The sequence below is a fragment of the Hetaerina americana genome, unplaced genomic scaffold, assembly GCF_022747635.1.
Source record: "Hetaerina americana unplaced genomic scaffold, ioHetAmer1.1.p SCAF_10, whole genome shotgun sequence".
In the NCBI taxonomy this organism is placed as follows: Eukaryota; Metazoa; Arthropoda; class Insecta; order Odonata; family Calopterygidae; genus Hetaerina; species Hetaerina americana.
In genome coordinates, this window is record NW_027286070.1 from 4,087,470 (window position 1) to 4,105,796 (window position 18,327).

Sequence of the window (18,327 nt, forward strand, 5' to 3'; positions counted from 1 at the left end):
GAGTGTATGCGGAGCTGAAGGGTGGTTTATTGAAATACGGTGTGCATAATCGCCCTACGAAAGTATGAGAAATAAAAGGAAAGGAAGAGAAAAGAAGAAACAGTGTTTTTTTCCGTTGATTGAATTTCAAACAGTGCATTCGTTGACTAAGTATCCATTGTCGCAAGGCTATTCGAGATGGTTTTCCCGGGGACAGTTCTGGTGTAGGTTCTGTGTCTTGTCGACACAGTACGCCATTCAAAGTTGGGTCAATTTTTTGGCATTCCTCTCGATGAGTACTGATCTGCGAGGAGGAGTCGACTCCAGCATATGCGTGCGTGCGTGTATCTGGGCCTTGTGTAGGAGAGGCATGGAGACAAATTCTTGAGGGGCGAGCATCCGGCGAAGGGAGGGAGTAGTTCTCCGGAGGAATGTCCGGCGAAACGAGGTTGCCAACGAGGAAAATCCTCCTCCGACGCGAAAAAGCTCTCTCTCTCCTGCCCCTCCCTCCCCTCGTGGATTTTCACCCCCTCCCACCCCCTCCCGCCCCCTTCCAAGCACGTCTTGCACCGTCCGTCGCGCCACCCGAGGGCGGCACACGCGGCCGTCGGCCAATCAGGGAGACAGAAAGACGGTTGGGCCGTAAGAACTTCCTCCATGCCATCGAAGAGAATTCCACGCTTTGCGGTCGGTGGAAGATTTTCCCTAATTCGGAAGGACGGTTAGCCTAACCTCCTCCTCCCCCCCCACCCTCCTTCATTCCCTTCCTGCGGGGAAAGGTCATCCGCACTAATTTCGAAGTTTTTTTCCCTTTTATTTGTGGATTGGTATTCCTCCAGTAGATTGCGATTGTCAAAAAGGAGGTTTTTCGCAGAAGAGGCTGCATTTTGTCACTGGTATCGGACTTAACTTTGTGAACATTCATCATGAGGAATAAGACCAACTTTGTAAGTTCACGGAAGTGTATTAACACATACCGTTTTTAATATTATTGAGTGAATTGACGAAGTTTGAGAAGGCATTAGACGAGTTGCCTGAAAAAGTCAATCGGAAATCGGACGAGGAGAATAAATCTCCCGAAAAGACATCTGGCATTGGAAGAGGGGAATTAATTCGCCGCAAATGGAATCAAAATAGTAAAATGCAAGAATGGAAGGAAAGAACAATCTTCAAGGAAAACCAAGGATGCATTACAAGAACGGAAGACGGCAGCGAATAGATAAACTTCGGATGCAACATACGATTTAGAAAATTGGATTTAAAGATTAATCTCGAGAAAGTAAGTTATATCGATTAATATAGAAGATAGAGGGTTTATCGTTAAACAGGAAAAAGAACGGTTTCATCGATTAAAAACATTGTTATCAATTAATAACGGATTTATCGATTGATATTGACCGTATATAGCATATCGCCAAAATCATTGACGGAGAGAAAAGTCGAGTACCAAAGAGAAGTGTTGCTTTCACTATAGCCAAGTGGAATTCTATCACGGAAAAACGATAATTCGAAATCTCTATGGATTAGTTTTTGATTCCTATCTCTTACGTATTACTCGACTTCCAGATCGAAAGTATGGCGGTGGTCCAGTCGAGTATAGAGTATGAATTCGAGGGAACAAGTGACTGGAAATGTCCGCAAGAAAATGAGAGACGAAAAATGCACGGAAGGCCTGTGGCATCAGAATAGGGGAACCTATTCGGCCCATGTCGGAATAAATAGAGGAAGGTCACGGATGGATAGCAAGAAGTATGTAACGCCAGGGAGTAGGGAAAAGGTAGGTATCGGGTGTATCGAATATCGATAATATGCGGTTTATTGATTATTATCGACAATATTGCAGCGACAGTCTTGAGAACAATATCGTCGATAGAGAAATCATCATATTTTAATGGGACATTATCTCTATTGTCGTCAAATAGAACATTTTCGCGTGCAATTGGAAGATGAAATTGAAAACACTTATAGCCCTAAAAGGCTAAATTAACTCGACAAGCAATCTAGTGATCCGGGTTCGGATACCGTTCTTGGAGGATGGTTTTCCCAAAGCGAAAACTGTCTTCTTTTCCTGGTCTGAGGGTCACATATTGTTTTGCACAACCAGGGAACTTCCAGACGCACCCTCGCCAGCAAACACTCCGACTACAGAGGGTTCTCGGAGAAAAGAAACCGCGTGGAAATTAGCACCACCCCCTCTTCAGAGAAGTCTCCCCCGCCCCACCTCCCCTTCCCATCCACCAGGATTACCCTAACATTGTTTGCAAGGCTTTTGATCTCTGCTCTCAATTCATGCTATCTAGGGTGTTGACTTTTGCAGTTCGTCTTTGCTAATTGGTTCTCCAAATAGTATAGTGTTACTAAAATCTAGAGGAAGCCAGGAATCCTTCCAATTGTGCCCTTGGTGGTGGTTTGTGTACATTTACTTCACACGCCGAGATGGGATTTAGCAACCCATCGTGAAGTTCGCATCGATGCCAGCCAATAGCCTCGGCTTCGTTCACTTGCAACACAAATTCATTTTCCACGGAAATAGACGGTAAACGGATGGTGGGGTGGATAGTGTACTGTTGACGACTCTGAGGAGGGTCAGGGTTCGAATCTCGGTCATTGCTGAAGTTTCCACATGAACCCCGATCCATAATCGGTGTGCCACGTGCAGTGAGTGCACTTCTGTGTCAGGTGGAACGCTTAATGATGTATGACCGCTTCGTACCTCCCATTTTTAAGAGTCGGCCCAACACCGACGCCCGGCTCCTCTCTCCAACCATTCCCTGAAGCGCCGCCCCCCATTCCCTTATCGGCGCTAGGGGTATTGGCAACGGTTGAAAGAGAGAAATCAAATCGCCAAACGACAGACGGAAACGGACACAAAATCAACGCCCTCTCGTCAAAGACTGCGCGCGCGCGCACTCGGGGGTGGTGTCGCAACAATGCCCCCGCAGTGTCGCAACAATGCTCGCGCGGCCTTGGCACAATAAACTGTTCGGGTCGGGGAATGCCTCCCGCGCCACTTGCGACATTCCATGCGACGGACAGATTTTTTCGTTTACTCGCGGGGGGAGGATTGCTTCTTATCGGTCGGCAACGCCCCCTCGTCCTCCGGCACTTATCTTCAGGGTGGCCTTCTCCCCGGAAGACCATGGGGGTGGTCACTCCGAGGGCAGCAGCTGAGGACTCAAAACCCGCTGCGCACACACGGACACAAACACCCGATTAGGGGCCGTCCAGATAAGATGCCAGTGTCTGGAGGACACTCCTCGACCCCCTCCCCCTTAGTCCGAACTGATCAGTTTTCATAGACCCCCTTCCCCACTCAGGGATATACTATAATACATACTCTCTCAGTCGTTCCCTTTCAATGGTAACTCTAAATTAAACTGTTTCGGTTTTGACAGTGCTTTCCCTTCGGGTAATGTATGTATATGTTCGGATCCGATACTTGAAAGAATATGTTCAGGCTGAAAAGGTTGGAATTTCGCCTCCGTTGTCAATTACCGTAACGGCATAGCGATAATTTTCCCTCACGTGTATTATTTGAGCAAACATGGGCCCAGAGGTGATTCTGTTAAAAAACTAAAACACCTACCCATATATATATAATATATATATATATATATATATATATATATATCTATATATATATATATATATATATATATATATATATATATATGACAGATCAAGGCGCAATACAAAATGTTTCAGCATCTCTACGAGAAAATAAAGAAAAGATAGTAACAACTCTCCACTAGATATCTTTTCCACTACTTATCCAGTGGTAAATAGTTACTATCTTTTATTCATTATGTTCGAAGTCCACCACGTCACGCCCGAAAACTACTCAATTTGATCTCTGCTGGAATTTAAAACACGAGTTTTAGAATGGAAAAAGCTCACCTCCGGTATGGCGGCATGGACAATTTTCTCCTCATGAAGGAGAGGATATTGACGAAAAATATTAGACACGATACGACTTCCAAAAGAACACGATTTGGTATTCGATTCGATGAACATCGATCAATTGTGAGTCGACTACTGTTTGCATTTGGAGCTTTACTTTCTGCAACCCGCAAACGTTGCGCATGGCAGGGGATGTTACGGCCACTATCCAATGGAGAAAATTAGCATTTGGGTCATGAAAAATATAAGAGGGCAATTTTGCAGGTTTTCATTTCGGAGCACTTCAGATTTTTATGTCTATTATTCTATGCTCTGATGGAATCTGCAATCAGGTGACCTGGATAATAGTTATAAAAAACGCATTGGATCCCGCAACGCTTTTTCTTTCACGCCATTTCTTATTGTGGTGTCGGCAACCATCGTACCTATAAATATAAATCTACACTTTACCCCCGCAAGCGGCCACAAGGACGTGTGGCAGGGGGTGTTAGGTCACTAGCCTATCCAATTCAATAATTAAAAAGTAAAATTAAACAGTAAAATCGACTCATTAAAAAGGGCCTGCTGTTATGCGACGCAGTCACTAATTACCAGGTAGCATTACAGTCATGCAGGACGGCAAATTCACCAATGCATTTGATCTACAAACTTATTAATTCATACGAAAAACGAAAATGACCGACATCCGCCGAAAGGGCGTCAGCCATTAAGTGAGTTAAGGAAGTGATGTAACTTGTATATTCCAAATTATTTTCAAGAGTGCCTATGTATTTCCGTTTTAGTGTTTCTTCCTTGTGTTGTTTTCGCAAATAGCGCACAAAAAACTAAATCTAACATGTGGTACCTTTGCTATAGTTGGAATCTGGCTCTGAGAATTCAAAAAACTAAAGTTTCTTATCCGAGATCCAGTGGTTAAATGGGTGATGCTTTGTTTTCTTTCCTATGAATTTTTCAAGGTTCTGGCGGATTCTTGTTCAATTGTTCAATGAGTGTTTTTTTCAGATGGATGCCGACAAGCTCGCTAGATACTCTTTACTGGTGACTTAATCAAGAAAAAGAGCACGCCTCCTTCACTTGTTCATTGTTACATTTGCCAACTATAAGTATACTTACGTTTGATGAAGGCCAGCTGTTTTAGCGCCCCGCCGCAAATTGTTTTCCCTATTTAAGATCGGATGCGATGGTGACACAAAAGTATTTTACGTGGTCTGCAACGATCATACGTACACATTATTTAGATTGCTAATTTAGTACCCTGAAAGCCATTGCTAGGGGGTGTAGCAGGGGGTGAATACAGACCACACTGACTTCGACCCGAATATTTTTACCCCTACCGCGGATGGATAATGTTATTCTCATCCCTTATCGTTCGTGGAAAAAATTAAATCTTAAATCTATTTGTTCTACACTTAATCTCTTTAATTTTATTGACTCGACCTGGCCTACCGTAGTAAGATTGGTGTATAATACATTTTCAGCATCACTGCTGAAGAGGCATCCTTTCAATTTATGCATTTAATCTGTAATTTAACCTTCGCTCCGGGAGTGATTCCCAGCCTTGATCCTCTAATATTTTGGATACGATACTAAGTTTATCATGACAACGTTTTACAAATCTAACTCCTCTACGCTGCACGCGATCCAATTGGGCAATCAATCAAACTTCGTAAGGCTCCCATTTATACTAGTAGCATATTCTAAATAACGCCTAAACAACGAAAGATAACATATTTCTTTGTCCTTTTCAACACATTTACTCGGTACTAATCTAATAAATTCTAATTTTTGTTAGCTTGTCCACGCATTCCCCGTATGTGTTTGACTTAGGAGAGGTCGCTAATGATGGGTAACGCCAACACTCACGCGTGATGGCGACGCCTAAGTATTTAATCGAGTCTACACATTCCATTTCGGTGTTTCTGATATAGTAGGGGTTAGTTTTTTTTTTAATTTTTAAGAAGTGCATGACCGTACAGTTAACAGTATGTAAATCTAGACCCCAATCTGTACTCCCAATATTGTAAAAGTCAATGTTCATTACCTGACGATCTTGATCCTTCGCTATCTCCCTGCGGATTACAATGGTTTTTAAGTCTTATTATACTTGTGTCATATGATTAATTATTCGCCTGCGTCAGCATCAAATTTTAGTGATACAGATTAAAGTATTACGCGTTAAACCTCGGCACAGACTTCTTGCAATAATCCAAAAGTCGTCCATTGTGACCAACTCCGTCGGTTCTTCACTACTGTTAGCGAACCAGGATGATAGTGCAATTACAGTCTGCTTCACTTTCAAGTCACATATTCCATTCTTGAGTACCACATCCTCGATGGAGATTCAAGATCAGTATCTTCAAAATTGTCGTCGAAGTATTCTGCGTAGTTCAAATCGCCGTCACTTTACTTCTTATCGGATAACAAATCGAGTGAACTAGGGGAGTTACGAGTATTATGTGAGAAAACGGTATTCATTGCTTTGACAGTTCTATCGCTAAATATACTTCAGATAAACTTACACACTAAGATACGTATATTATTATTAGGTAATCTCCCGGTTAAGGTAGGTTTTTGGATGGACACAACTACCAAACAAATATTTTATTACTCCTAACAAAACACAAAATCCATCATCCTACTCTATATCAGGTCCCTCTTCATCTCTGAGTACTTTTTTCCTCCCTTCATCCCGTCCAACATCCCTATCCTGTTCCTTCCCTTTCCGCGTTTGCCTAACATTCTCCCCTCTATTACAGTCTTTAACATCCCGCTGCCGGTCAATACCCCCTTCAGCCACTTTTCCTGCCTCCATAGGATTGCTCCCAACAAACCCCTCTCTTCGACCACCATACCAAGTACTTCCTCATTTGTTTTCTTCTCTGTCCATTTCACCTTCTCCATTCTTCTCCACACCCACATTTCAAAAGCCTCCAGTCTACGTCTATCCTCCTGCTTCAATGACCACGTTTCCGCTCCGTACATAGCTACGCTCCATATCAAAGTTTTTACGAGTCTTTTCTTAACATCCTTACTCAACGTCCCCGTCATCAACTCTCTCCTCCTTGTGAAAGCCTCTTTGCCTAGCGCAATTCTTCTCCTTACGTCCTTACTACTTTGACCGTGTTGGTCCAAAACACTTCCAAGATACGTAAACTGTTCTACCTGCTCTAGTTCCCCCCCCCCTTTTTCAATGTTTATCTTAGCCTTTTTCTTTCTCGAAAATCGCATAACCTTTGTTTAAGATACGTATATATACTACTATACTTACTAATATACATTCAAAGCTATACTTACATAAATTAAGGCAAGTCACATATTATTCATAAAACCTACATTTCGCCTTATTTATTGATAAAAACTGCACTGTGGTTCTGCGGCAGCCAATATCCAACTGATCGTTTCAAATATCGCACTGAGAAACTCATAAAAATATTCGGGACAATGCGCCATTTTCCTCTTCAAGACAAAAAAAAATCGAAAACACAGGGTCCTTCTAAAAATTTGCATCGCCGGAGTTTTTTCACGCAAGAAACCCGCATCGTCCACGAGGACGCACACTGAAGATGGATTTTTTATTAATGGCTGGTTACGGGAAAACCATTGAGGAAAACGCAGCCATTAAAACTTTCAGTGGAAAAGTTATATTTATAGATCCATTGTTGAAATTCTCAGAATATCTACCCCGGTGGATTGATTGTTCGACATGAGGGCAGGAGGGAAACACCCCAAACGAGCACGTTGCATAGCAATTCCATGGCGCCGTTCATACCTGTGGCGGAAGCGTGCGGGGAGGGCCCGGTGTTGAGGTCCAGGAAGGCCCCCGTTCCCATGGTGACCTTGAGATCCCCGGGGGCGAAGCAGCAGGACCCGAAGAGGGAAGCCGACTGGTCCGAGACCTGAGCGGAAAGAAAAAAGGGGAGGAGGATGAGAAACCGGCGCTTTAGAGAGAGAGGGGTGGGGGTGAGATGAGGGAGACGAGAGTTCTCCGAAGCAGCAGTTCTCCGCTAAGGAAGAAACTCTTGAGCCTCAAAAGGGGAGTTGGGCGGGGGGTGTTAGGGCACCAGGCATAAATATGCACTTTCACTCTAACTTAAATAAAAACAAACGCTTCTCTTTTTTCTTTTGATCTAATTTATGTCATGCCTGCCAAACTAGTAGCCATGAAGGTGTAAGGTGGAGTGTTCTGCGACGATAACCTCCCTAACGTCATTTTGTTTTATCTTTTTTATGTATATCTACCCTGCAAGCAACCGCCAGGGTGTGTGGCAGGGGGCGAATGCACACCAGAATAATACACATCACTTAGCATGTCCTGAAAGAATTAAAACCCAATTATAATTCAAATGGTAGGTGAAGTGGTTTCACGTCCAAATTACCTTTGATGTTCTGTCTTACTGTTTTGAGGCATTTTAAATATTGCACCGAAGCATGAGTGTTAATGTAGTGTCAAACTAAAAAAAGTGCGTATTGATAAAGATAGTGAATTTCAGATAAAGAGCAATCCCCTCCCGAACTCTTACTGCATTGGGCACACAGAAATGGAATGTGTAGACTCCATTAAATACCCAGGCGTTACCCTAACTCACGATATCTCCTGGGCGAAACACATACGAGGAAATTGTAGACTAGACAAACTAACTAAAAGTTAGGATTTATTAGAAGAACACTGGGTAAATGTGATGAAAAGGTCAAAGAGAAATGTTATCATTCGTCCGTTAGGCCTGATTTAGAATATGCTTCTGGGATACTCACGGAGTTGGATTAATTAACGAATTGGATCGCGCGCAGCGTAGAGGAGCTAGGTTTGCAAAACGTTGTTATGATAAACTTAGCAGCGTATCCAAAATATTAGAGCAGCTAGGCTGAGTATCACTCACGGAGCAAAGGTTACATTACAGTTGAGGGTAGAGAAAGAAACTTTGCACTTTCACATAAAGATTTATAACTCCACACGACCATGGTTTCGATATTGTGCATCATCAACAGGTGACATACATGAAAAATGATGCGCAGCACCCGATGATGGTGCGCATAATCGAAACCATGGTCGTGTGAAGTAATTAATCAGTATGTGAAAGTGCAAAGTTTCTTTTTCTACCCTCATCATGAAGGCATTCCACAAAGTTAAGCCTAAAACTGTTATGTTAAATTACAGATTAAATCTCTTGGAATTGGAAGGACTTCTCTTTAGCAGTGATGTTTAAAATGAATTATTACCCCAATTGCACTACGGTAGGAGAGATAATGTAAATAAAATTAGAGAGATTTAAGTGTAGAGCAGATAGATTTAAGATGTAATTTTATCCACGATAGATAAGGGATCATAATAGCATTGTCCGACCGCGGTAGGTTCATATTTGGGTCAAAATTAGTCTGGTGTGTATTCACCCCCTGCCACACACCCTAACGGTAGCTGGCAGGGTACTAAAATAAAAAAAGAAAACTTATTATCCAACTCGTTTGCGACTCAAGCAGTTATTCACGCATTAAATATACCGGCTCTTCTTTATTTCAATTCTTATTTATTTCCTTTTGGCATTTTTACCAACTATCATCTTGCGCTCTTTTGTTAGTAACATTTACTCTCTGAAGTCACAGTCACTCCCGCTTCTGGCTGGGGGTTGCGTAAGACTTAGAAGGAATTAATCATACGTCTGACCTAAACTCTTTCCCGTCGATCGCATAGTTTTATGTCAAAGTGAGGTGTTCTTTCATGCACAGAAACATGGCCCGCCGCGAGTACGTGCGTGTGTCATGGTTTTGCGGAGTGGCGATCACGTTGCCGCTTTCTAAAATAATAATCTTTTTAGCGGAAGATTAATTTTTTAAATTTTTTGTGCTTGCATTTTTTTCATTTATGGCGTGGGATCAAGATTATCTCTCCGGATTTCAATTTTCTATGCAGAAAAGTTGATCATTGCGTTCTGTTTTATCTCGAATATATCACGACTCTCGATTTGAGAAAGGTTTATTTATTTTACCTATGCACCAAAAAAAATTGGGAATTTGAACTTAAATTGAAACAGACAATCAATTAAAATTCATATTGTGAGATGCTCAAAAATACGAATTTGAATCACCCATTATTGCATGGTTGTGAATGGAATAGTTTTAGTCGACTTTTGTGAAATTTTGCTAAACTTAGTTTGAAACGAAAAGAACCGATTTTGGTGCGCTTGCGATATGGGAGTCAAACACTATCCGGGGCGAATAACTGTCCAGTATACTACATGCCACCAAGTTAGCTTGAGTTTTAGAAATAAGTGACCCGATGATGTTTTTTCACAGAGATTTGCTATCATTGCAGAATTATTTTGATTCGAAACGATCGAATCGATGCAAACGTGAATCAGGCCAACAAAAGGTTTTACAAGGAAAGACAGTTATCAAAGGCGCAAGTGTCCATTTGTGAGTCCTCTGAAGAGAGTCTAAAATGTAAAATGGGACTATCAAATTCGCATGCAATTTGATTCAGTCAGTAAGTAAAAACTGCTGCTCATTTTATTAATCTTTAACCTTGTCGTCGCATTTCCACAATACTCTCCTATTACATATTACTTTTTTCTGGTTTGCCGATACATTGTATTCCTGTTATATGTAACATCCAGGAGAGATCTCGAGTAAGGGTATAACCTAATTATTTAATGGATATTACACTTTCTATTCTGTATCTTTGATACAATAGGTATTCGGGAGGGAGCAGCTCTTTTTCCATAAATTCATCACTACGCACTTATTTAAGTTTAATTATCATCGCCAAGGATCACAATAGCGTTGTTTAGTATTCAGGTCATCCGCTAAAGCTGCTTTATCCTCAGGATTACAAATATCTCTGTAAACCACTGCGCCTTTGGCAAATAAGCGTATCTTAGTCGGGATTACAGAGTTAATATCATTAACGTAAAGAAGAAATGTCATAGGTATACCTAGATGTTTTATCTCTCTATATGTAACCTTGTGAGTAGCCTGCCTGCAACGAGATACTTTTCAAAAGACTTTTTATCACCAGAAAAGCGTATCCACTGCAAAATATGTTCTACCGAACTCAAAGTTTCATGAAGCTAGTTCCTTATGTGAGCTGGTGTTGATCAAGTGTAGATCAGATAGATTAAAGATGCTATTTTTTCCACAAATGATAAGAAATCAGAATATCAATATCGGTCCACAGTGAGGGGGAAAAGTATTTTGGGTCAAAAGTAATCATATTGAATCATAATTACATTGTTAGACCGCGGTAGGGTCATTTTAGAGTAAAATTATTCTGTTTTGTATTCACCCCCTGCCACACACCCTAGCGGTGGATTGCAGATCACCAATTATCAATGAATGTATGAATCTATACTACATTTCCATTTGGGTAATGACGGGGGTTTCCCGCGGCTGTGATGTCACGAGCGCGTAATTGTCGACCATCCCCTATCCTCCCTCCCGTAGTACAACCCCGTGCATTGTCCATGAATCACTCGGACGTCCTACTCCCTCCTCCCACCTAGCGCGTCTCCCCTCGGGAAGGGTGCGGTGCCTGTCTGCCCCCGACAGCCAGCCAGCCAGCCTGTCTGGCCCCCGGGGCCTGGTGGTGGCGCCTCACGCCGTGGCACGCGACGGTAGTCGCCAATCGAACGGGCGCCTGGCGGAGATGTGGGGGGGACGCGCCCGCCTTCGCGTCCAAAAATGAAAATATATTAGCGCACGCCAATAATAGGAGCAAAGAGAGCGGTAACCATTGCGGAACTTGGAGCACTCTAAACAGAAGTGATACCCGTTTTTATTTATTTATTCATGTTAGTACCCTGCAAGCCACCTCTTTGGTGTGCGGTAGGGGTGGTATACACACCAGACTAATGTTGACCCGAATATGACCCTAACGCTGTCGGACGATGATATTCCAATCCCTTATCGTTCTTGGAAAATATGACACTTTAAATCTATGTTCTACACCTAATATCTTTAATTCTAATGACATGGTCTCTCCTACCGTAGTACGATGGGGGTAATAATACATTTTCAACATCACTACTAAAGAGACTTCCTTCCAATTTATGCAAGACCTTCAACCTGTAATTTAGCCTTCGCTCCGTGAGTGATTCACAGCCTCGCTGCTCTAATATTTAACAGATCGAAGAGCTATATATATATATATATATATATATATATATATATATATATATATATATATATACATATATATACATATATCTTATATATCTTCTTTCTTATGACTTCTATATCTTCAGATGAAGACGGATTGTTTCCGTCGAAGCATCAAGAAATAACGTGTGAGTGTTCTTCTTTTTTTGTGTTTCTATATTGTGTGTTACTGTGTATTGTACTATTCGGCACTTCCGTGTTACGTCTACGAAAGCATATATATATATATATATATATATATATATATATATATATATATATATATGAAATTAGCAATGCAATGCAAAGTATTAAGCAATAAGCATTAATAACAAGTAATGAGCAATAAGTTTAGAAATAAATAGCAAGGAATGTAATAAATACACAAAGATGCAATTAGGGTAAATTAAGTAGGATCATTAATGTAACAGAGAGCTTATAGTTAAAGGATAGCAAGTAAATCATAAATAAACCATTAGAGTTACCAAAGCAACGATGATAAAATTGTATAATAAATGTCTCTGTAGACTTAATAAGGGTAAGCATATGCAGGAATCCTCATAATGTATTGTATTTTATAATTCCAATAAAACGACATTTTCCTTGAATGAGCCATGAAATTGAATAAAAATTGGTTCCGAACCAATCGCCCAGGTAGGACAAAACGCCCACAGTTTCCTCCATATTTTATCGAGAAAGAGGACATCTCCCCGGGACAAGCGTCTTCAGGCGATAAATGTCGGGGTTTCTTAATGCCCTTTCGAAAGGAAAACACACGCATACGCAAGCGACACGCCCGTGCCCTTATTCCGTGACCCTCCACCTTGTCCTAAATTGCGTCAATCGCAACTCAACGCTCTCCCCCCCCCCCCCACACCCTACGTACATAAATGTCACGTAGGAAACGCTCTTCGATTGAAATTTCTGATCCAACCATCCGCCCATTATCCTTCTAATTCTAATCTCTACTATTGGCCCTCCAATCTCATTCCTTGCACGCGCCGAAGGTAATGATTGTACAGGCGAGTGATCTGAACCGGTCCGTTTGCGACCAACCACGTGCGTGTGTTGCAGATGAAGGGTAATGATGAGCCTGGCAGATGAGGGAATGTAACGCGCAAGGAAATTCATTGAATCAGCAGTTTAAATTTTGACGAATTATCGATTTTTTGAAAAGTCTCGAGGACAAAATTAACAATTAAAATGTAATTCTGTAACCCTGGGTAACAAAAACTATGAGAGATAGAGAAGGAAATTAAGTGTGCACTCATAAGAATAAATCATAAACAATTTTAAGTGGTCCTGCCCTTAAGTAAAAATGCTGTGGGGCTTCTAAACATTACACCAGAGCATCCTTTGAATGTTAACGAATCCAATTAAATATTGATAACTGTAATTTTCACTTATCTTTTCCAGTAATCTGTCCGTCAACAAAACTAATAGGCTCTGATATACTTTGCTGGTATCTTAAATAAAAAAAATATTTAAAAAGTCAAAGAATACCCTAATTTTTTTAAAGACTTATATTTATCACACTATCGTAACAAGTTCGTTTATGTATTAAAATGCACACGCCTTTCCTCGTTATTTCGGGAACTAAAATGTGTATAAAGTCCCGAAATGTTCCCAATTTTTTGTCATGAAGGAGAAAATTGCGCCGGGACTCAATTGTGTTGGGCAACTTTTGTTGCATTCATTAGTTTACACTTAAAATGGATTTGCTTGCATTGGCTGCCAAAGAGGCATTATGTATCGTGATTGTATGCATTAAAATATCCTATAGGTATATGTATGCCTATCTTTCAACATATATTTATAAAATAAAATATAATTTTGAAATTGATTTTTACAAGCAAAGAATATCATTGCTATCTTCCTTAGCAATGGTTAATAAACATTTCACTATACGGCCTCGATTTGACTGAATTTTGTAAATAAACTTTTAGGAATGTTAGAAACTTCGTTGAACAGGAATATTATGAACTATTGATTAAAAATAAATGTTGATTTTGGGTTCACAAAGCTAACTGAAGGAATGTTTAGATTCGTGGATCCGTACTTCGCAAATACTGAACCATCTTCAAGACGTCCTACAATTTCGCAAGACAGTTCGTCGCACTTTTATCAAAGCTTAAATTCGTTGATACATGCCTGCCTCGCGGCCTCCCCTCCCCAATTACGTCACGCTCTTAATCCACGCTCGCGTTATACTATTGGCAATGCTTATATCGGAGGGTCGTATCGTATGCATACTTAATGTGGCCGGCCTCGCCTCTAAATACCACTCACTCTCGAACGGACGGATGTTGCAGTGAAAGAGGATGATGGGTCTGGCCACCGTCATCCAATCACGGGAACGGCGAAAGTTCAGCCGGAACGAAACACACGAGTTAATGTCATTTGCCAGCCGCGAGCACAGAATGAATGACTTGGTGAGGAGTCCCGGGCAAAAAAGGAAGGAATAAGTGGCTGCTCGCTTTTTTAAACGTCGGAGAAATATATGTTATAACGTATATTTCTCCCCTCTAATGGCTAAAATAATAAAATAACGCCTATACCTAAAATGCGTACTACAGGATCAATTTGCAAGTTTTAAGCAAGAGAGTATAATCATCGAAATACTGAGGATACGTGGAATCGCTTCCTTGAGATCTCGCGCTCAGCAGTCAACAAATTCATTTTCAGTAAATGTATAAAAGATAGCACGGAACCTAGATGGTACAACGCGGAAGTAAGCAAATGTCAGTAGCATTGCGTCGTCGAAGACTATGTCGCGACAAGATGAATAATAATAGGGATGATATCTCTAATGATAAAATAATTGAGATCACTTATGATTACAAGATATCAAGGGTGAATGCCAAGAGTGAATTTCGGAAAGCGTTAAGCGAATTCAAAACGGCTAGTTTTACATATGAATCCGGCGTTAGCCTACTCTAATCGTAAGGCGCCTAGGGGTCCGCAGTTTAACGCCCCAACCGATGGATGTCGTGCTCACTCAAAGTGCTCTCCACAAAACACCACAAGAAGGAATAGAGATACCACTGAAAATATCTGTCGTCACCAGGATTCGAACCCGGGGCCTCTCGGTGGGAAGCCGGTACGTTAGCCACCACACCATTCCGATCCCATTATTGCTCAAGGGTCTAGAACTATGGGGAGTGAGAGTTTTTTTTCCAAATTCGCTTGGTAATAATGCGCCATAGTTGCATGGCGGTCCTTGCAGTCCACTCGAGTTCAAATCAGTTCACAATGAATTAAAAAGTAGACAATCTGAAGCCTGAAGGATATTCGTGGGGGCGGCTCTGTTATAGCTTCAAAATAAAAAGAAGGACACAAAAAACAAATAAGAAAAAATACTCTTTTTTAAACAGAACTATAATTGATTGGAACCAGCTGCCTGGAGGTTTGTTTAAGCCCTTTCCATCCAATTTTAGGAGTTTTAAGAGGAAATGTTAAGCAGCCACTGGGTAATAAACTTCACTGTAGTTTTGAAAATATTGTTTGTATTTGATGTGGACGGCATTTAGTATGTGATGTGGAAGTTTGTTTGTATGTGATGTGGAAGTGTGATTGTATGTAAAAATATTTTGTCTCTTATCTGTTTTTATATGTGTTCGTATTTAATTTTCGTTGTAAGAGTTATCTTTGACCTAACTTGACCGTTGCCACCAGGAAATTCGCCTAATTGCAACGTAATTGTGTAAATAATAAATAAATAAATATTATGTCTTGATAACTTAACGTAACGCGAATGGTGGCACAGAGATCGCATCTTACATCTTATTTCAAAACGTGGGTTAATTTCTGGACATCCCTTGCTGACAACTCGCGGGATTTTCTATTGCAGCGCACATCTTAACAGTTTGCAGTGGGCAGTGTAGAAGAACCACCGCCTGCACACTACCACAACCGAATTTGTACTGAGTGTAGGGACATTTAGACACCAAAATGGTGGCTCCAACTCTACCCACCGCCACGCTAGGAAGAACTGTAAGTTACTTTCTGGTCAGTCCTTGTACTAGTCGAAGTCATTAAGTCGCCCAATCACGGGCGAGTACCTGTTCTTCAAGTTCTCCAATCACATACGATGGAAAACAATGGAATCGGTTTATTCTAAATAGCAAACAAAAGAGAGTAATGAGTTTACGTGAACGGCAACAAACAATAGAATTTAGCAATCGAAACAATGAATATTAGAAATTAGTTCCATTCTGCAATAGAGAAGCGCTATTTAAAATGTGCTCAGTTGGTTCAAAAACAAAACATTCAGCTTAAGATGAACTTCTTATCGGTTGATGCAATAGAAGGGAAACGTTTACTTGGAAAATATACGCCACAGTTAAAAATTGCGAACTTTTCAATAGACGTCAATGCCAAATTATACAAGCAATGTGTTTACAAGCAAAGAGTCCGTGAATTAAACTACCTACTTGTATATTTATGAATATAAATATTTGTACTTAAAAAAAATACGCTTCAATTGAACGGAATACGAGACGGATGAAAAATTAAGACGGCATTCCTGAGCAGGAGAGTGGCTAGTTTTTTCGAAGATATTCCCTTCCGCGTTCACAGCGCACATACTACGTAACGTAATAGTGGAAGTAGCGGCAGGTATATGTGTGAGCCCGGTGTGATGCCCAATGTGTCTGCCAGCGTATGCTTCTTCTGCGTATGCATGCTTCTCTACAACTGGAAAAATATAAGAGCAGCTTGGCTGGGAATCACTCACGGGACGAATGTTAAATTACAGAATGAATCTGCACAAATTGGAAGGATGTCTCTTTAGCAGTGATGCTGAAAATGTATTATTACCCACATCGTACTATGGTAGGAGAGATCATGTCTATAAAATAAGAGAGATTAAGTGTAGAACTGATAGATTTAAGGTTTCATTTTTTCCGCGAACGATAAGGAATAAGAATAATATTGTTCGACCTCAGTAGGGTCGTATTCAGGTCAAAATTAGTCTAGCGTGTATTCAACCCCTGCCACACATCCTAGAGGTGGCTTGAAGGGTACTAGATTTAAAAAAATAAAATGGCCTCGCTCTTATGCTGGAGAGAGACACTGGAATATATTCTTTTAAATGTTAGTTTCACTTCTCCGTGTTACATATTTTACCATCACATGGTGTGAGCATTGATTACGAGTATTACTTTTTTACGTAGTCATTTCCAAAATCTCTATTTATTCACCGGCACGCCGAGAATTTGGGTAAAGTATAAAATCGTTACGTCACAATTCATTACCTAACAGACGCTCCGTCCTATTAGAGTGAAGTAGTAAACCTATCGCAGCCCAAGTCGCCGCCAGACTTTGCAGGTCAGCACAGCACGCGTTTCACCTACCCGCTATACTCGGCGTGCCGGGGATTACCTACAGACCTTTTGGAAATTATAGCAGTACGCATGCGCGGATGGCCACAGCAATCTGACCCTTCATGCGATGTGACCTAGAGACCTCCTCACACTTTTCTTACGAAAGAGCCGTGTAGCAGGTGAAGGCATACTCTTTGTTGTTTAATGACTCTCGCACGTTGGAGGTGTTATTATAACGGGTGAAAAGGTTTTCCAAGACATTTAAAGAAAACGCGTGTAATGGCAAAACATTGAATTGAGCGGGTGTATGCACACAAATCCGAGTAAGATTCAAATTGGAAATAATATTTCGCCCCAGCCGAAATTGGAACCCAAGACCACTTGTTTTCCTCCCTAGTGTTTTGATCTAAGCAAGAGCTATTTGATCTAAGGAAGAGAACTTCACGTCGTAAGAGAACACAATCAATATGATACGCGGGGAGTGTAACAGAGCCCCTAGGTAGCTTTACGAAGTTGGTTTAGTGGCCGAATTGGATCGCATGCAGCGTAGAGGAGCTAGATTTGTAAAACGTTGTTATGATAAACTTAGTAGCGTACCCAAAATATTAGAGCAGCTAGGCTGGGAATCATTCACGGAGTGAAAGTTAAATTACAGATTAAATCTTTTGCATAAATTGGAAGGATGTCTCCTTAGCAATGATGTTGAAAATGTTTTATTACCCCCATCGTACTGCGGTAGGAGAGATCATGTCAATAAAATTAGAGAGATTATGAGTGGAACAGATAGATTTAAGATGCCATTTTTTCCACGAACGATAAGGGATTATAATAACATTTTCCCACCGCGGTAGGGTCGGGTGTGTATTCACCCCCTGCCACACACCCTATCGGTGGCTTGTAGGGTACTAAAATAAATATAGAAATAGCTTATGCAATAGACCAAATTTTTCGAATATAGAGATCGTGGGTTCGGATCCCGGTCCATGTAAATGATTTT

At 41.0% G+C, this 18,327-nt stretch overlaps 1 protein-coding gene across 2 annotated transcripts in view; it reads right to left on the reverse strand.

Annotated features, from left to right (window-relative positions):
- Positions 1–18,327, reverse strand: part of LOC139699656 (glycerol kinase 5) — a 251,509-nt gene that overhangs the window by 64,412 nt on the left and 168,770 nt on the right. For both annotated transcript variants that reach the window (XM_071598200.1, XM_071598199.1), the window contains exon 6: positions 7,649–7,775. In XM_071598200.1, the coding sequence (XP_071454301.1) occupies positions 7,649–7,775 (127 nt within the window). The remainder of the gene's footprint in view (positions 1–7,648; positions 7,776–18,327) is intronic.